Source organism: Sabethes cyaneus, chromosome 3 (genome assembly GCF_943734655.1).
Source record: "Sabethes cyaneus chromosome 3, idSabCyanKW18_F2, whole genome shotgun sequence".
NCBI lineage: Eukaryota > Metazoa > Arthropoda > Insecta > Diptera > Culicidae > Sabethes > Sabethes cyaneus.
Window position 1 is genome coordinate 208034252 of NC_071355.1, and position 21053 is coordinate 208055304.

Here is a 21053-nt window from a genome sequence, read left to right on the forward strand (position 1 = left end):
ATCTAAGATCGTTTAAACATAATCGGTGGTTAAGTAGGCTGAGCGAAATAACTTAAATAAATCCAAACGTAACGTTTGTGTCAAACAGTGTTTTTTTTTCTGCGAGTTTTTTTAGATTACTAAGAAGTAGTGCTTTCGCGATTTAAGGTTTTGGGAACTTATTATTCAAAGAAACCAATTTTTTTTAACTTAGCATCGACAAAGAAGGTAAATTTTAATCAATTGAGACGGTGTCATTCATTAATGTGTTGAAATAAGGTGTACTTTTGTAAATAATTACGCTGTCCGGATACAAAACCATGTTTTTAAATCCGGACATGTTTGACTGTTTGATGGTAGCTGTCTAATGTTTTTCTTAGAAAATGCGAAAGGACAGGTTGAATCAGAACGTGCGGTACAAGAAGGAGCCTCGATCCATGGAACTGGCAAAATATTTGGAAATCCAAAATACTTTAAGCCATTTAATGTAGAAGTACTTAATCACTTTCATTCTCTGGTGAGGTAAGTGAGTCAGTGTCGCACTTGACTAGAATCATACCGTTAATGACACAAAAGTGCAATTAAAAGTGCAAAAAATGTGCAGAGAGATGATTATTTAACACTACATGTAACAAGTGATAAGTTGTTTACTTATAGGCTTACATTTCTGAGATAAAATATGAAAAAGTTTTACCTGTCCGGAAAACGATTCAAAAGTGTCCGGATATTGATTCACTGAGATGTGAGGTGTCCGGATTTGTGAACACGATAAGCCTGTTAATTTTTCTTATTTCAATGCATTTTATTGAGTTTTGATTGTAAAATTGATGTGTTATTGCAAATTTAAGCTTTATATTTGATTATAGTACAAAGCAATTACTAGAATATTGCGAAATTATTGTTTACGGAGCATATTAAAAATATGACCTGCTTAAGTGTCCGGATATTGATGCAGCATGGTATCATAATTATTAAAAATTATAATAATTAAAGAATGTTATATTTTACCGTTCAATTGTAGCTGACAAATTTATTGGAAAAAGCTTGTTTTTCATTCTGAATTGATGCTAATTCTAAGCAAAATACGTTTTAAACATTTTTGTAAATTATTCGAAGCTCTAGCTAATTGCACTTATTAATTCAGGTCGTGGTGGCGCCTGGTGCTTTTTCGTCACACAAACAACCATGCGTCTACATTACAATAAAATGATACGAAGACGCTGAAATAACGCACTAATGATCAATTATTCAATAAGTGCTATAAATTTATTGCATAAACGTCCACTAAAGACTGAGAATATTTTTAAAAAAATATCATTTCTTCCTACTTTGTTCAATTGGGAGAACCGTTAATTTATGGACGTTATTACGGCAAACTGTAAATATATCTCAATAAGTTCGATGTTACTCTTGACATCAGTAGACCGAATCATTTCTGTTCAAATGTACGGTTATTGGGCGCGATTCGCTTTTATTTCCACTGCGCACGTCAGCAATAAATTGCAGATAAAACATAATTATCGTGGATAATTTCACCAAAATAAACAACCGGTGACAATCATATTTTATACTTGCAATTGGGTGATGAGCACCACCCAACTGCCACCGTTAAGTCAGCCCCACGAGCCGATTATTGGCATTTTATGCTGCATATGGTGTGCATTTGACTGTTTATATCCGACACTCCAGTTAAGGTCCGATGTTACGCTCTGTGATGCAACAGACTGTTTAATTAAATTTAAACCGTATTTGCAGTGCTCGGTTCGCTAGACATGGGCAACGAAAATTGGATTACTTTACAAAACACTCGACTGCTAAAAATACGGGGCTCAAAAGTGCAGCAAGCTTATCTTCGGTCGACGGACAGGGCGCGGTGGGCGGCGTGTCCGCTGCTTGTGCGAGCTGTCGACTTTACATGCACTAAAACCATTGTTTTTTCCTATGCGAGGTTTCATCGTGCACTTTTCTATGCTAATTGCTAAGTTACAGTCCAACCGATTTAACAAGGGCACTGCATAGTTTAACACATTACGTTCCGTCACAGAAATATTTGAATCATAGACTTGAAATAATCTAAAATGTTTAGTTTCAACGTAAAGAAATTCTTTTTTCATATTTTTCGCTTGATTTCAAAATATTTCGCTGTCCCTGACAGTCTGCAATGTCATTTATTGTCAGCTTTTATTGGAACTGCTGTTATCTATGATTATTACATTTGCATCAATGCACAGTGGTCCAGAAACGAAAGTTAAGTGGAAACTTAATTTTGCGGTTAAGCGATTCATAATAGCTTTCCACAATGTTCAGCAAACTTGTTCAACTCTAAAAAACAATTAATGTGAAATCAACGACTAAGTACCAGTTTGGCTTTAAACACATAACACATAATAAAACTTTCTATAGAAAAGAGATAGAAGAATAATTTCTTCGACAAAGTTGTAGCTAAAGAATATATAAGTTACTTTGCCAAAGACATGGTAGGCGTATTCTTGATATTTTTTGACTCACAGGGTGTTTGATATGAAAACCTCTCAAAAATCACTTTTTTGCTAATTACTTCAAATTTAATGGTTTTATTGCATCATAATGTTTCACAAAGTTGTTTCTCTTATCAAAATAACATATTTTATAGAACATTGTATGTTGATAACTTTCGCTTATAACAGCAGTTCTACTCAATATTTTTCTTTAAAAATCTAATTTTACTTTCATTTGATACCAAATTCAATAAAAAACCAGTGTAGGGGAATAATAGTTATAATTTTAACAGAAAAGTCTTAAAATAAAAATGAGCAAAAATCGTGCTTTTTGGAACCACTCAGAAGGATATTACAAAATGGAATAAATAGACAAGTTTTAAACAAAATCGGAGTAATTTCAGTATACCTTTATTTATAAAACTGCTAAATAAATAAATAGCTTGGCACAGTCTGTTTAAGTATTATGAGTAACAAACCATTTTCTCCCCCTCTTCATTTTCATGATCTTACTGTGCAGAACCATGTTTGCTAGGAAAACTTGCTAGAAAAGTTCCCCTATTTTCAAGCATTAAAATAACACATCGTTCCCATGGAGTATTGTAAACTTCATTCTAAGTGGCACATTCCGTTCCGAACAATTGAAAGCAGAATACTTACTGCTAATCTTTTCTGACGACGATTCCGCTTGTTGGACAAATTTTACGCTTCTTGCTTCTTCATTGTCCGCGTTGTCTGGTTCAAAAGCGTAGGTAAATTTTTCATTTATAAAATTAGTATTAGTATGCTTTGCCTCTATTGAACAATTTCAACTACGATTCTGTTTGAAATAATGCAGAGCCACTTTAATCGATAAATGGAATCCAATCAAAGCTTACTAACTAATTACAGTCGGTTGTAGATAAAGTGATTTTTTTATTCCAAAAACAATTCAAACTAATCTTTTGCGAATCTGAACCCGTATCCGTGAGGGTAATGTAACCCTATTACTGAAGTGATAAATCGAACAGCCGGACGAGATAGCTCAACTGTTGAAAATGTTGAGGACAAACCCCGGACGGTGATGCTACCGGGTGCCAACAATGATTTGATCTTTCATTGATATTTTTCATGGGGCGTAACCACTACGGAAAACAATTTCCATCGCTCACCTTGCAAGATATTTGGCACGGTTTCAAATAATAAGCATTCATATTAAATCATTGAATGAATAGCAGCGGCTAGGTAGGTACTTAGCGTTGTTGAATCGCCGACATAGGTTGGAAGGTTCAGCAAGCTAGAAGAATGATGAGTCCCACTCTGGGAAGCAAACGCCGATCAGATCCGATTAGCTGACTTTACCTAGAGACAGGAAGCTACGATTTATATAGACAGTTATAGGGCTTCGTAAATAAATTTAAAAAATGCCCTTGATTCACCGAGCTTCGAGTTTTTTTCACCTAAGCAAGAACGTCACAAGGCAATTTGTTATAACTAAGGCCTTGGCTGGTATTTACGGCAGACTTCTAATTATTCGACATTCTCATATACCTCTCAGTACCGTAAACATAAAAAAACTAATTCATTAACATGAAACGGATGTGCAAGCAGAGCTTTTTCCGTGAAATATTGCTGCTGCATTAGGCGTAACTACGCAAGCTGATCGGAGGAAGCTACCTGAAACAATTTTGGTGATTTGTTAACGGAAAAAACGCAAACATGTTGGACTGGCACCAAGCATGTTTTTTTTTTGGATTTTAGCACCTGACATTCTGCATGCTGCGAAACTGTCGCTAATGTTGGTCTTCCGCGCAAATTCGCTAGTTGCAAAAACTAGCAAAATTCTACTTCATATCTCGATAGCTATATACTCTGCACACGGAATAGAAATGCTCGTTTATCAGTCGAACGCTATTTCGATGTTATCGAAATTTGCTGCCCTGAAGCACAATTCACGGATACTTTTTTCATTTAAACGTACCTACCCGTCTGCAAATGTAAACAAACCGAGTGAGAGTTCATTTCCTACTCTCACTCGATTTGTTTACGTGTGCAGCAGATACGTTTAAATGAAAAAGTACTCGAGAATTCATCCTATGATCCTTCGCCATGATTCACGGTTCTTCTGGCCGTGAATCTTACCGAGGTGCCTGTACCTTATCATCGACTCCATTATGGCCTGGCCTAACCGACGAGTAAGCAAGCAGCCAAGCGAATGAATGGTTGTGCAAACGGGCGCGCTACTCTTGTGTGGGATAGCCCGCAAGGAACGCGCGTTACAAATTATGTGCATTAGTAGTTTTAACGTTCGGCAATCAATTTCCGTCCATCCGCACTGCGGTGTTAGTGCCATTCAGCGGAATGTTAGCACCTTACGTTGAGTATTTTTCTCTTAGGTATTACTTTTAAATTAGAACTTATCCTTGTGTAAACTAAGTAAGAAAATCAATCCGATCTCAAACATATGGTGCAACCTGCTGCCCTGCAACATCTGCTTACTACATGCAGCGAGTAATGCTCTGCAGGTTTTTTTTGACTTTTTTGTTGGTGGTATAGAAATACAGTACATAGCATTAAATATTAATGAAAAAAGTTTTGTTTTTCGCTTGAAAATTTATGCCAAATTAAATGAATCGCTCGCCGCGGTAGCGGCATACGATTAGAATACCTAACTGAAAGGAAACCTGATGTCGAACAGGAAACCTACATTACAGAATAATCAGTAAAAACAAGTTTTGAAGTAGTAATAATTGGAATTAGTGCGCGGTATGGATACAGTGAGCAAAATTCTTGCAAGCGCACAGGCCTTTTTGCCAATATTTTAAAGCAGCTGCAGCTTTAAACTATATTTTTGCGATCTTCATAGACTCCCATATTTTGGCTACGACTTGTAGCCTTTTTCAGTGTGCGGCAAGTCTTTGCAAAGACTTGACACAAATTTACCACACGATTCTGAGAAGCGTACTTCACGAACCACAAATGTTGATACCTGACATTAATTACCAAAGAAGATTTTTAAAGCCTAATGGAAATTTTCCGATTTCATCTGATATCGTTTGTTCATAACCACTGGCGTATCCAGCATGGGACACGTGCCCCACCTTCTCTGTAAAATTTCATTTCCAGTTATGAATCAATTTCCAAGTTTAGTTGCAAGCCTACCTGAAGCTCAATTTCCAGTTCCAAATTCAATTATAATTTGATCCTCAAATTTAACACCGATTTCAGGTCCAATTTAAGTCTAATTTCAAGTCCTATTCAAATACAATTCCCAAGTAGCACAATTTAGGTCCATTTAGTTGAAGCAATCGAATTACGACTGAAATTAGTCATATTTCGGTTACCACAACAACGTTGTAACAACTGTGCTAGTATGGTTGTAAGTGCAATTTAAATCCAATTTATATTTTTATGTCCATTGCCAAGTCTAGTCAATTCAACTTCGATTTTAAGTTCAAGCTGCCCAGTTAGCTTGGAGGTACGATGCTGGTCTGACAAGCCAGTCGTCGTGTGTTCGAATCTCGGCTAGGCGGTGCTGCTAGATAGAGTCAGTATGATTCTTGCCCTAGCCCTAACTGTCCTGTACTCTTATAGCCGGCCACGAGGTCGGTCGATAAAGAAGGGTCAAACCTTAGAAAGACGCTTAGGCCTACAGCTTTGCTTTAAGTTCAACTTAACTTCAAGTCTAATTTCAATTCAATTTCTAGTAACTTCCAGTTTTTGTGAGTTTAGCAATGGTAGTAAACTCCAAAGAAAACTCGAAAACATTAGTTCTCTCAAAAACATTCAAGGTTTTATTACACTCATAAAATGGTTTTTGTGATCAAAATTGGACATAAATACCATTATAGTAAAACTCCAATTGTTACTTGGGCTCTCACTGCGATTTTTTTTCAAAATTGTTTTCATAGTTTGTAAAATTCTAAAAATAAAGTTATAAAATCAAATCTGACAAAGATTTGATGATAACATTTATTTTTATTCCTGAGTTATGGCTGAAAAATTTTGTCTAATTCAAAAAATGATATTTCACGAACCAAACAACGTAGAGCAAACTTTTTCTAATGAAAATATAAGTACTCCCGTCTCCTGCTGCTCAACAAATAAGCGAAAAAGGAAAACTGAGACAGAAGGAGATAAACGAAAATGAGCATGGAGGTAAACGTGACAAAAACTGGACAAACGAGATGGAAAAGAAGAAAAACACAAGTTTATACTTGTATAGACAGTAAAAGTATATCAACTGAAAAACATGACAGATGGAAGAAAAAATGTGACAGAATGGGAGTGAAAAAAGTGAAAAAAGACATAAAAACATAAAAACACATAATAAAAAGGACATAAAGAGAGAAAAGAAGGACCATAAAGAAAACGAGAAAGAAAATGAGGATAAACTAGACATAAATGGAGAAAACCGGAATAAAAAAGGAGGAAATAAGAGAACAGAAAAAGAAAAAGGGAAAAGTGAAAGAAACAATGAAAACGGCAGCCAAAAGAAATTAAACGAAAAAGAAAAACAGAACGCGACAAAATAGAAGGAAAAGCAAGACATAATAAGAAGAATAAGGCCATTGCAAATCATTTTAAAAGTTTTTGTCAACCCCCCCCCCCCTCCGCCGCTAAATTGTTTTTATAAAATCAATTGACTGTGGGCTCTACAGCCTGAAAAACTTGAAAAATGAATGTACGAGTTGAGTTAACGCTTCTAGCATGAAATAGAAATGGAAATTCAAACAGCGGAATTTCCGAAAATCGGCCAAAAAAATTTTCTTTCGTTTTTGTCTTTTTTTTTGTAGATTTTTGCATGGAAATTAACAACGTATATATGTATATATTAAAAGCAAGAATAGATTTGGTTTTCACGTTTAAACTTAAAATAAAAATGACTTAAATCCATTTTTTTGCTTGATTAAAAAATTCTCTTTGTTTTTTTCCGCCCCCCTCCCCTCCCTTCAGTGGCCCAACACCGAAGGGACAAAAACTTTTTTTATATATTTGTAATGGCCTAATAAGAAAAAAAAACGAAAATAAAAAATAGAATATAAAAGTTGTTACAAAAGGAAAAAAAACAAAAACTGGGATCAAAATATAAGAAAAAAGTCGAAACGAGACTGAAATAGAGGAAAATCGAGCATAAAACGGGAGAAAACAGAAGAAAAAATAAGAAGAACAGAACAAAAGAAATTCAGGACTCACGATAAATGCAACAAACGAGACAAGAAAAAAAAGAAAAAGAACAGAGAAAGTGTTTCCTCTCGCGGGCTGCCAAAAAGAAAACGAACCAAGAAACGGAATACGGATCAGAAAACAATAGAAACCAAAGCGAAAAAAAGAGTAGCGAGAGAGAAATAACCGATGCAGTCAAACGGTATATAATAAGAGAAAAATCGGACAAAAAACAACAAAATGGGACAGAAGAAGAAGTAAAACAGGCAAAACGAACTAAATAAAAAGGGAAGATGAAAGGGAAAAACACTAGAAATGGAAAAAGGGGCAAAAAAACATGTTCATTCTGTTGACATGTGACAGAAAAGATGGAAACACGAGTAGGAAGAACTGGAAAGACGAAAACGAATAACGGGAAAAAACGATGAAAACGGAAGAAAAGTGAGAGCAAAAACCGAGAAAACGGTACAGAAAAAACGGAACAAAAACTGAAAAAATGGGACTGGAAAAGAGAAAAAAAAACAGAACAGAAGAGAGGTAGAACGTGTGACGAAAAATGTCAATCAATGTTACGAAGCTCACACTCACGAATGAGATATGCAGGTAGACGATATGAGACTGTGCGTTCACGAGTGTGGGTAGCAGAATGTCTGCACACAGCGACGGCGGCTGTTTGTCTTACGCTTGCGTGAGCGGCGTAAGCGTAGAATGCTATACTTCTCACACACTCTCATGTGTAACTGGCATATCCGTTTAATTTTGGAAACGATACCTATACGTGCCTCCCAGTTGGCTCCGAGGTATGACACTGGCCTAATAAGCCAGTCGTCTTATGTTCGAATCTCGACTGGGAGATGCTGTTAGAGTTAATAGGATCGTAGCAATTGGCCCTGTAATTGTCCTGCACTCTAACAGCTGGCTGCGACCTTTGAACTTTGAACCAAATCTCGCCAGATTGTTCGTTTTCGGTCAGAAAGCAAAAATCGAAAATTTGGTGCCGATCGGACATTCTCTCGATTAATGGGAGCACCTCCATTTTTAAGGAAAATTCCCTTTTTTGTCAAAACCTTTTATTTTCTTTTGCTTCACATTTTTAAAGAAAATTACCCAAGGAATTCGAAAAAAATATTATTTTTCAGCACCTGTGCTGCCAAATTTTATTAAACTCAATTAGAAAACTAAATTTACATTTTTCTCTCAATGAAGACAATTTTAACTCGAGAATTTCAACTTCATCGTATTTCGCAGATTTTTTTACATAAGAATCACTCATCGCCCCGAGGTTTTCTTTGCCGATCCCGAGACACTGCGTTTTAAATCAAGCAATACCCCTTTTTTATGTAAAACTATAGGCAAAATAGCTTTTTTTAAAGCAGTGATTCTCTACGCAATGTAAAACTACTTTGCCAAATCGGAAAAGCATTTATACAATATATAGCAAAGTTTTCTTTAACAGTGTTGCCAGCTTTTCAGTTTTTCGTTTGATTTATAGCACGAGATTAGGAAATGTTACTTCAAAAAGGCATAAAATATACGTTAGTTGTTTGATCATAGCCGTCCCATGCAACAATGTGAGTTTTATTGTACTCTTATGGCGGTCATCATGACCAATTTTGGTCTTAAATTCCATCATAAGAGTGTAATAAAACTCAAATTGTTACATGGGTTGTAAACTGTTTTTCATCTTGCTAATAGACATGAGCTCTTACCTTCCTTGTTTATTGCGTTTATTGTTGCTAGGAGACTAATATTCCCTTAATTAATGTAACTAATCATGCGGGAAACTGAAAAGTTGGCAACACTGTTAAGAAAAACCTTTTTATATACTGTATAAATGCTTTTCCGATATCCCAAAGTATTTTTACATTGCGTGGAGAATTACTGTTAAAAGTTATTGTTGAAAAAGTTAATGTTGCTTTCGCCAATTCATATACAACCACTTTGTCTACTTTACTTAAACACCAGAACACCAGTTTACCGTAAATTTCTTTTTATTTCCAGTAGTTTTTCTCTCTTCTTAAGTTTCCGCTTGACGGTAGTCCAATAATGTTCGATTGTGCGAAATTCCGGCGTCTTGGGAAGGCTCTTGTCTTCGGGTCTCACCAGCACGCAGCATTCGTTTTTCCAGACACTCGTTCACGTCAATATGCCTGGTTGATGGCCCCATTTACTATAAAATGTCACTTTTCAAGCCACCGATACAGGTAGCCTGTCAAAATAGATATTTCTTAGCGAACTTCGACAGGTTCCTATGCTTGAAAATGTCTGCACCTTTTCCTTTCTGGTCGCCCTATGAAACTATTACCCAGGGAGCTGTTTGAAGTTCGTCTTGATATAGGTTTCAATGTCCATCACCAGCAATCGAACTACCGTGAATGCATACACTTTCCGCATTCAAACTCCACTTTTTGAACGATCATTTGACTGTTTTTTGAATCCAGTCAAGCTGCCGCTTGCGCTGCTGCCGTCTTACAATTCATGCGGCCTCTCTGCAAAAGCAAACAGTCGTACTCCCGCTTTGCGCGTTCATATGAAAAACCAGAACTGCAAACTGATTGGAAACATAAGATGACGTATTTTTTCATTTCTCTTTTTGTCTCCAAATCGGCTGCTCACAGTAATAGTTTGTCACCCGGACGTCGGTCCGGTGCAAGCAAAATGTTCGTTTGTATTGGACGGAGTCCGACCGACTTCTTCCATGCACATGTAGTGGTTGTTTTTTGTAGTATTGAATCATACGCTAGTGCGGTAGCTTTTCGTTAGCGTGGTGACTGCCAGTCATTTGACTGTTTTGCAGTCATTCGCTGCTCCAAACGGTAAAGGCAACTTGATCGAAACGAAAATGTTAAAAAGCTTTAGAACGCATTCGTTCTACTGCGTTCAATCGGCGTTTGACTGAGCAAACTGCCAGTTGTGTTATGCATAGCGTTCGTATTCCATCACTAAACGGACGGACGGTGTGAACTTGAATGTACGTTGGTGTGGCTGCGGTAGGAAAAAAGGATCGGTCGAAGCCCTGGTCACTACTCGATACACGATTGCAGACAAATCTCCCGTTTGTTTGTGATATCTCAAAGAGAGAGAGAGAGAGAGAGAGAGAGAGAGAGAGAGAGAGAGAGTGAGTGAGTGAGAGAGAGAGGCTGGGACATCTCCACCGCCCCCACCCCTCTCCCTTCTCATCGTTGCGGCTTCCGGCTTCAGATTTTCCACCGTTCCAAGCTTCCAGGTTGTCGGCAAACATTCTTCGAACACTTTTACTGCACACTTTTTTGGCCACATTCAACGATTCTGCTTAATCGACGTGCTGGTAGTTTAGATTATCGCGATGCGCGAGCCAAATTTTGATACATTGGTCCTCTTGCTTGGATGCCATTTTGATAATTGAATGGCAAAAGTCAAATTCGAAACAAAGGCATCATTTTTCGAGCGTTAGTATCCACTATTCATTTAATTCACGATAGGTACGTATTTCACATATAACTTGCTGGCTTGCTCAGTATCTGTTTTCGAGTTTGATAATCGTGTCGAATTCGAATAATGGAATTTAATCGTGGAAAGATTTTCGTTCATTTAACTTTTTAAGTTCAAGACCAAATTTTGATCGTAACTTAAGTGAATTTAAACTTGAGTTTGACTACAGAAAATAGCCAATTATTTCCACATGAAAACGTAAATAAATATATTTCTGTTTCTATATTGTGACACAAATTTTATTGTAATTATTGGATTACCAGTGGGATTAAATCCAACCACGTTGGAGTCCGACGATTCTAATGATTTTCTGTGGCAGTTTAACATTTTTATCGCTTCAAAACAAATTCATCCGTCGTCTTCTGTAATGACAAATTAAATAAAAATCCGTAATTTCGACGATTCATATCGCTAAAAGCTCATCTCTTCTCTGTGTGTTCTCTAATTTCAGGTCCACCTCGCGCTACGCCGACCTGGAGAAACCAAAAAAGAAAAAGACACTTAGTTCCACCAGCCTTGTTTCCATACCAAACACCATAAAGTTAAGCATGTTAAATAGCGGTTTAATTTCATTAGGTAAGTGTGTACACTCGTAAGAGTTACTGGTTACAACGGTAAGTGACCCGGCCGAGACGCGCCATTCTGCCGGAAACAGCTTAAGTCCATTTGCATAAATAACCCTAAAGTTGCACAATTTACCTACTTCTAATGAAATTTTCTCGTTTTTCGTTCCATACCTGTGTCTTCTCTCGGTGCCTGGTGCTCCAGATAAAGTTAAAATTTCTGCCAGAGGTGAGTGTCTAGAAAGTACCTATGTAAAGCAAACTTTTCCATTTGGCGCTCCTTTCGCTCGTTGTTATTATTCTGTTCTATTCGAACCACTTCGATTTGAATGGTTGATAGAATATTCAGTTCGATTAATTGATTTTTCTTCAGCATTCCATTTAAAACGCTTTTTGTGATAGTCATAAAAAATAATCGTAAAAGTCATCGTGAGAACTATTTTCCACCTGAAAGGTCTATTTAAAAATATCGCAATAATTGACAAAGAAGAGAAAAAAACTCGTTACAATCCAACTGGGTTTCCCTTATTCGTACAATAGCTTTCATCAAGCATTTTACAAGTTTCTCACTTGCCCTACCTTATATAATTGATTCCCAATACAAGATTCGCCACCGATAGTAAAATGTAGGGGAGGATCTCGGGATGCTGCTGGAAGAATGAGACGTTATGTCCAGGATGTTGAATCAATATTTTCCCCGTTTTATCTTTTTTTTATGCTCCCTTCCTCTCTACTGGGCGGATGTGGCCGGATGTGCTGCAGATGAGAAGAACCCGCTGTCGCAAACGATGCCGGACAAACCGACGGAGTTGCGGCACTTTGTCAAACTGTGCGAACAGCGGCGGAAGTTTCCCATCCTGTACAAGCTCGAATTCCAGACGGCTGTGAAGGTGGAGACCAACACGTGCAGGCACGCGGTGCGCAAATCCAACGCCCACAAGAACCAAAATCCCAAATGCATTCCATACGACTACAACCGGGTCGTGCTCGGCAAGTACGAAAACATCCCAGATACTGACTACGTAAACGCGTCCTATGTCGATGTAAGTATTAGCTCTATCAGCGGAAAAGGTTTTGCCGTTCTGAACTTTGCATATGCATTACTAAGATCCATTCTCAATGCATTTAAACAGAGTGATTAAAGTGATTTTGAAATGTACAAGACCTATTTTCCATAACCTAAATGAAAATGAGTTGGTAAATAATGGATACTTGTACAAAATTCATACAATTAGGTCTCAAAAGTTTTATTCGAAAATTGTTCCCCATCGAACATAAAACTAACAACCACAACATGAATATAAATTGTTGCCGTTCAAAGCAATCATGCATGAGGGAATAAAGCTTGAATGCATTACTGTTTTGCTGCACATCATCAAATTCTTCTGATCAATATTCTATGCATTTCTTTCCCGGACCGCACGTACGTTTCCGCACATTCGGCACCCGCTGCTGACGCTGATGCTGACTTACTTCCGGCTGCAGAGTTTACTGAAACCAAATGCATACATCGTAACGCAGGGACCAACGGAGGAGACAGTGTTAGACTTTTGGCGGATGGTGTGGCAGGAGAACTGTAGCGCAATTGTGATGCTGACGAAAACTTTTGATTTTACCAAAGTAAGTAAAGCTTTCAACGTGACAATCAATATTGCTCTCCCATGCCACGATAGGTCTTGATTTTCAATTTTCCCATGAAGTGCCAACATTTCCAACTAATCATAAATTCTTTGACCACTGATTGGAGTGGGAACCGTAGAGAGCAGTTCCCACAAACATTCCTTTGTTTGATCACTGTATTTTCCGAAAATAAAGTCCTTTACTAGTCGTAAGCAATTTGGTTCATCACCATAACCCTTCACAGTTTCGCAGTTGATTAGGCTTCGAGTTCAAACGTGGCTCAAGAGGGGGATGGGTTATTCGAGAAGATAAACTTCCCCTAAAATTTCTGTCGTCGACTCGACTCGACGACGCGGGTTCACCTTTATCGTAAAACTCGCCGCATCTGTCCTCTGTCTTTCATCAGCCCGTTCTGCGGAGCAATCAAACACTTGGTTTATGGGCTATCTCCTGCTTAACTTTATTCTTATTTACTAAATCCCACCAAAGGCCACGTCGTTGTCGTTGTCGTCGTCGTTGTCGTTGTCGGTAACCGAACAAACTGTTTTGTCCTCGTAAACTTTTTCGTTGTTTACCTCGAAGCCCAGCCAGGCGTCCCAGGCGAGAAATAGCAGCTCTGCAGCAGCGCTGAATTACAATTTATCGCCCGTTGCAAATTTGTACACTCTTCTGCCCCGGTACGCGAAGTCTCGCTATTCGCATTACATTTAGCTCGCCTCTGATTGTGCTGTCATTTCGCAAAAAGTAATCAAACGTTTTCTTTTATTTTGGGATTGTTGTAATGGTAGAATTAGAGCTATATTTATTTTAGACATTTGTTCGAAATATTTTAGGTTGGTACTCTAGTACCAACAAGTACCAGTTTTTCTGCTCGAAGTAATAATTTGAAAAGTTCCGGCCTAATTGACCCCGGTGGACGTGGTCATTTCCTCACTTTTCGACTTGAACCAAAACACGTCATGCGATAACTCAAATCACACTAGAATTGAATTGATGTAGCTTCCCTAGATCTAGTTTTTGAGGTCCAGTGTGATTTCAGTTGTTGCAAGATGTGTTTTGGTTTAGGTCGCAAAATGGCCGTTCCTCGCGAGTTTGCTCTTGCCGGAACATTTCCGGATGGTCCCAATACAACACGTATCCCCCAAAAATGGCCGCCCATGTGTACAAAACCTGGCTAAAAGTTAACCTGGACGCATAGAACAACCTATAATTCTGGACTGGAGTGACTGGAGAGACTGGACACCGTAATTTAGTAATAGGCAGATTTTTTCACGTTTAGTTCGAATTCTTGTTCCTTCATTTGTTTACAATCTTGAATCATGACAGTTCTCGGTCGACCATACTACACTCAAAATATTCTGCACATAACTAATAGTAAATTTCCATATGAAATCTAATATGATTATCATGAGCTACATATAAACACAATCCTCCCAGAAATACACATAAAAATTATACGCGTATGAATAGTATGTGCAATTATACACATAAAAATTATACGCATATGAATAGCATGTGCTAATTTTTCGCTTGCACATAAATGATAACTGTTTGGCACATAAAGATCATTTACTGGGCACATTGCAAAAATCTTTATGTGGGACACATAGAAACTATACGAAAAGTTTTCTCAGTGTAGTGCAGCTGAGTGCCGAGTCCCGATGGGAGTTTGTTGACATCGGAAGCGCGTTTCTCATATTGTATAACAATCCACCCCAGTACACAGGGTTCTGGATCTTGCTTACTCAGTATTGCGCTGACGCCCAAAATTGCAAGTTTTACCTTCGGTTGTTCGGAAATGTTTAGTTCAGTTTTCACCGTAGAGCTGCTTATTTGGCCGTTCTTACCGTGCTCGACGTCTACAATTCCTCCCTTGTGCCATGAGTTCCTAGGTAGATCCGCATTTGTAACTATCACCACGTCACCAACCTGGTTGGTTTTACCGTATGATGCCATTTCGCGCGCCGACTTATCAATAACAAGTACTCCCGAAGCCATCTTTTCCAAAAGAGGTAGAAGATCTGTGAGATTTTTCAGTAGTTGGGGGTCGTGAGACACTCGTTATGTGGCATAACCGGTTTTGAAGTGTTGAATAATCCCAACAAAAAATGATTAGACTTTAGTGCTTCGTTCTCACCATCTTCGACAGGTTTGCATGTAAGAAGGTGTGAATTGATGACATTGTCAACCTCTAACAGATTGTTCCTGAAAACTTCGTCTGAGGGCAGCCTTGGAAGTTTCACTTGGTACAGTATCTTCTTAACGGATTTTACCAACCTCTCCCACCTCCCATCCATGTGGAGCCTGCTAGGGGGCAAGAAGGTCCATTTAGACTTTACGATCTGTACTGTTACGATCTCCTCTATCAGCTCACTCTACTCTGGTCTTTGGAACGTAAAACTTCACTCAACTCAAGTTCCGTACCAAAAAAATTTGTTCCATTGCGATTCCTTTCCTGACGATGAGATTGCGCAGAACTAAAAAACAAGTGCTTGAGCAAATGTGCGATTCCTATATGGAACATCAATAGGCATGTGATAAGTACCCCCTATCCTCTTCTCCGTGCGTCTCTCAACAGTTGCTTGGATCGGACCGAATTAGTCGATGCTAATATAGACAAAGGATCGAGTATATCTGCCATAGGAGGCGGGCGAACTAGCTCTGTGATTCTTGCAAGCCTGACAGTTTTGCCGGATCTTGTAGCAAACACTACGAAGCCTCGGGATAAGTTATTTTTGGAGCAAACCGGTAACTACGGTTTCGTTTTTGAGATAATGGTACTGTTCGTGAACCGGTTTTACGCCGCAAGTAGTAATAGGATACTTTCCTGGCAGCAGGTTAATATGAGCATTAGTCAGTTTAATGAATTTGTAATCAATTGTTCTCCCTTGCATGCGCCATTATTTGCATCCAGAAAGGGCGACTGTTTGTAAATTGGACTTTTCTTTTTGGTGCTCCAGCATGCGGTAAGCCTTATATGCTCGAGGATACCGATCATGGGTTGGTTGTGTTGATATTTAGCCCTATCCACGCGATTAGCTGAACAACCTTTCGCCTTTGCTGTTGCAACAGGAAATCGCGGACTTTATCTGCAACGTCCCCATCTGCAACATTCAACTTTGTCGGTACTCAGAACCACTATATTAACTCAGTCTTCTCTAGAATTTCGCCTACCTTTGACCCAACCAATTTGCTGTACCTTCTATGATCTGAGCGTAGCCAGCATACAATGCCCCTCCAAACAGTCCAGAAAGATCGTTTTCGCACTGAATTTCGATGCCTTTTTATTTTCAAATAGCCGATTACCCGATCTTACTCGGGGCCCTTTATCTCTCAACAATTTGTACATCTGTTAATGTAACAAGAATTCTCATAAAGCAAGAAATAAAACACTTTTTCTTCATTTGAAGGTTTCTACGTTTGGCTCCCTCCTGTTGCCCCTCAGCCACTTGTAAATCTGTATTCTTTTCGATAATTTCTATAAATCGACAAAAAGTCTTTTTTACGCTTTTGAACCTCCCCCTTATCAGTGGCCACCTTTTTCCCCCGTTTAGAAATCTCCTCTTGTCGTCCAGCCACCTAGGCAACTGCCATCATTTCAAATGCTAGAGAAACGCACCCCTTTACCCGTTGCAACTTTCCTGGCCACTTGTAAGAGACCGCCTCCCTCTTTTGTCAACCCCACCTGCCCTGATTCTTTTATGTTAAAAAACATGTGTGCCAAGTTTGTTGAAGAACCGTCCAGGCGTTTCGGAGTTATAGCGGAACATACATTCATACATACGTTCATCGTCCCCCCTGTAGGTAGGTAATAAAGGAAACAAAAGAAGGAAGCGAAACAAAGCCTTTTTCATATATTTCTCCTTGGTGGAACACCCTCCCTACAATCACTCTCCTCTTTTCAATAATTTTCCCAACTGCAATCGGTTTGAATACAAGAGACCTAACTCCTCTTGCTAGAGACCAACCCCCTTTTGTCAACTCCTCCTTCGCTGATTGTTTTATATCCTTGACGTGTGCTGAATTGTATGAAGAACCGTCCAGGCGTTTCGAAGTTATGGCAGAACATATATTCATACTCATGTTCCTTGTCCACCTCTCCTGTTAAGTACCTTCAAGTCAGCTCCCCCTTCTGCCCTGTAGTCAATTGTGTATCTATTTGAGCTTGAGCTTTGATGCAATCGGCCCAAATGAAAGAGAAACGCAACCCGTTTTGCTAATTTGGACCATGCCTCCTTCCTTGATAGGAACCACCCATTGTATTTTGTCAGTCCACCAGTGCTGATTCCTTTATATCAAGGTATATGTGTGCCCAATTCGGTGAAGAACAATCAAGGCGTTCTGGAGTAATACGCTCACTTTTTATATACAGACTAGCTGATTGCCCGATCTCACTCGGGGCCCCTTTATCAGTCAGTCACATGTACATCTGTTTTTGTAACGAAAACTCTCATAATGCAAGAGATAAACCCTTTTTTTTCATTTGAATATGTCTACTCCTTTTGTGAGTTCTTCTCACGTTGTCGCCCAACCACTTGTAAATCTGTCTTCTTCTCGGTAATCCATATAAATCGACACAAAGCCTTTTTTACGTTGTTGAACCTCGCCCTTTTTAATGGCCACCCTATTCCACCTTTCAGAAATAAAACAATTTGTACAACTGCTATCGTTCCAAATGCAAGAGAAATGCACCCCTTTGCACATTTGAACCTTTCTCTTCGCTTGTAAGAGGCCATCTCCCTCTTTTGTCAACCCCCGATGCTGATTCTTTTATGCCAAAAACTATGCGTTTGACAAACGACGTTTGATGAAGAACCATCCAGAAGTTCCGGAGCTATGGCGGAACATTATACATTCATACTCACGTTTCTCGTCCCCCTACATGTCGGTTCTTTCCCAGTCAGCTCCCCCTTCTGTCACGTAGCTAATTATGCATCGATTTGCTCAATGAAAATCAATATAATGGAAACGAAACAAAGGTTGTTGTACCATATATTTCTCCTCGGTGGAAGCCCCTTCTTTTCTCAAAGTCAGTTGCGTAACTACAATCGGTTTAAATGCAAGAGAAACGCAACCCCTTTTTTGATTTAGATCTCTAACCACATTGTTAGGGATTACCCCCTTTTGTCAACTTCCCAGTGCTGATTCCGTAATGTCTAGGGTTGCCAAGGGGTTGGTTTTTGGCCGGCCCGACCGGTTTTTCACTTGCAAAGCCGGTGACCGGTCAATCCGGCAAAAGGCCGGTTTTCCGACATGTGAAGCCAGATTTGTACTTTTAACTTGATTTGTTAAATTTTCTGATAAATTTATTAGCAATTCTGTGCAGTGGATCATTGAAGATAGTCAGTTTAGCAGTGACAATACCTTGCTTCTGGCTGTAATATACATTAAATTGTCCACTAGCGCCAGAAGCAAGTAGTTGTCACTCTAAAACTAGCTATCTTCAATAATCCATTCATTGTTCGTTGTGGTTGCGACTGTGATGTCCTGCCATTCGCTATCTTCACAACTGACTGCTCATCCCATTTACAACTCTCAATCGACTTCCACTTTCTCTCTGTGCTGGCTACTCCAGGCAAATCCTCTAATATGCTGCCACAAAGCCCCCCCCCCCGCATTTTTTTAAGGCAAGACCGACCGGCCGGACTTGGCAACCCTAGTAATGTCAAGGAATATGTGCGCCAAGTTGGACGAAGAATTGGACAGGCATTTCGGTGTTATGGCCTACCTTCCCTGTATTGACCCCCCCCATTGTCAACCCCTTGAGTTCTGATTCTCCTATGCCAAGGAACATGTGTGTCAAGTTTGATGAAGAACCATCCAGATGTTTCTGAGTTTTTTCCTCCCCCCTATTATGAACCCAACCTTTTCTTATTAATCCTTCAGTGCTGATTCCCTTATGTACTTATTTAGATCTCTCCCCCCCTTGTTAGGCATTCTCTCTTTTATCAACTTCCCAGTGCTGATTCCTTATGTCAAGGAACATGTGTGCCAACTGCCAAGTTAATTGAAGAATTGTCCAGGCATTTCGGAGTTATGGCCTCCCCCCATTGTCAACCCCCTGTGTTCTAATTCCCTTATGCCAAGGAACATGTGTACCAAATTTGATGAAGAACCGTTCAGGTATTTCGGAGTTATTACCTCCCAGCTCTCTTTTCAACCCCCAGTTCTGATTCCCTTATATCAAGGAATATGTGTGCCAAGTTTAGTGGGGATCGGTCAAGGCGGGACTGGCGGGACGACGACACTATACATGCCCTTGCGACTTACAAGGTACTGCGTCACGCAGTCTGCGTGTGACGCTGTGGATTCTCAGCGCGGGTTTTCGGGGAAAAGCCCCGTTCCTATGAAATAACGCGAGCTTCGGACTTATAGGAAGGTAACCACTCCAAATCGTAATGATTCCGGAAGCTGTATTGGACGGTGCTGACAAAAATAGATTGTAAAGTATTGGATGATAAAACCTACATCGAGACAACCTTCAAACAGTTCGCTGGACAGGACTTTTATACAGTAACTGGCAGGAGAAAGGTGGCTGACATTTTCAAGCATATGAAACTGTCCATGTTCGCTAAGAAATATTTGGTTCAACAGGCTAGTTATTCCTGTGACTTGAAAAACGCGAATTGTAACCAGGACCGTCCAACAAAAAATTTACGTGAACGTAAATGGTAGTGAACGCGGGCACAGTGTTGGATTTTTTTTTTTAATTTAAAATTTAAATTTAATTTAATAAGTTTGTATCACCCTAATAGTCACCGTAATAGTGCTATATGTTATTATTAAACTTCTCCGAAGACACCACCCTTCAAAAATTACGCATTTTTTACCTAATTGCTAATGTTCGCACTTTTTCGAAACCAGACCACTGTGGGGTGTGCAGATGGCTTCAGTTAACCGTAGGAAAAAAAAGTAGTTTAACTTTTTCGATAGAAAATATAACCAATTTACACGCATTCTTGTTTGACCAACTAGCACTTACATTTACTGATGATCACTCTCGTTGGAAGTCTTTACTACAGGGAGATTAAGAAAAGTCTGCACTGCTGAATCCCTTCCAGTGGCAGATAGTCGCCCTATCAGCCTTCTCGGGTTTTTAATAAATGACAAGGCTTAAAACAAAAACAACATTAAATAAAACATCTCTCAATTGTCAGAGGTATTATTAACGAGCATATTTAATCGTACCTTAGTTGAAGTGAAACAATGACAGCAGCTACAGCAGTGGATCCACGGAACGGTGGAATACGTAATGAAAAGTATCACCTGCTCCCAGCTTGGACAAATTACCCAATTTCGAGCAGTTGTAATCAGCGGCTGCGTAAAGGATGTTGATGATGATGTCTGTTGTAAAAAGAGTACGACAGTTTAAGGGAACCCTTTCAAAGTGATATTTACATTACACTCATTACACCTGGGTTGACTGGCTGACGGAATCGGTAGCGTGATTCATTATTAGCCATTTCTGCCTTTTTGGATGGCTTCAAGAATAATTTCCGAAATTTAAAACACTGATGAAGTTTGCTAGTAGGAGGAACATCTAGAAGAATAACGGAATTAAACATTTGTGCTTAATGTTTTATCTCACTCGAATCACAGAATATGTATAGAATTTCTTCTTGGTCAAACTCTATCATTCTTCTTCTTCTTCTTCAGCAGCATAGAGCCGGGGTGGCTCGTGCTGTTTCAAGCACTCGTCTCCATTCAACTCGGTCTTGGGCCACTCGTCGCCAATTTCCTAGTCGTCTCAGAAGTCGCAAATCGCTTTCGACCTGGTCGAGCCATCGTGCACGTTGGG

At 39.2% G+C, this 21053-nt stretch overlaps 1 protein-coding gene across 1 annotated transcript in view; it reads left to right on the top strand.

Annotated features, from left to right (window-relative positions):
* LOC128740655 (receptor-type tyrosine-protein phosphatase kappa) overlaps window positions 1-21053 on the top strand; it is a 58929-nt gene that overhangs the window by 19897 nt on the left and 17979 nt on the right. The window contains exons 2-5 of the mRNA XM_053836217.1: window positions 11524-11648; window positions 11841-11864; window positions 12398-12678; window positions 13121-13255. Of these exons, the coding sequence (XP_053692192.1) occupies window positions 11524-11648; window positions 11841-11864; window positions 12398-12678; window positions 13121-13255 (565 nt within the window). The remainder of the gene's footprint in view (window positions 1-11523; window positions 11649-11840; window positions 11865-12397; window positions 12679-13120; window positions 13256-21053) is intronic.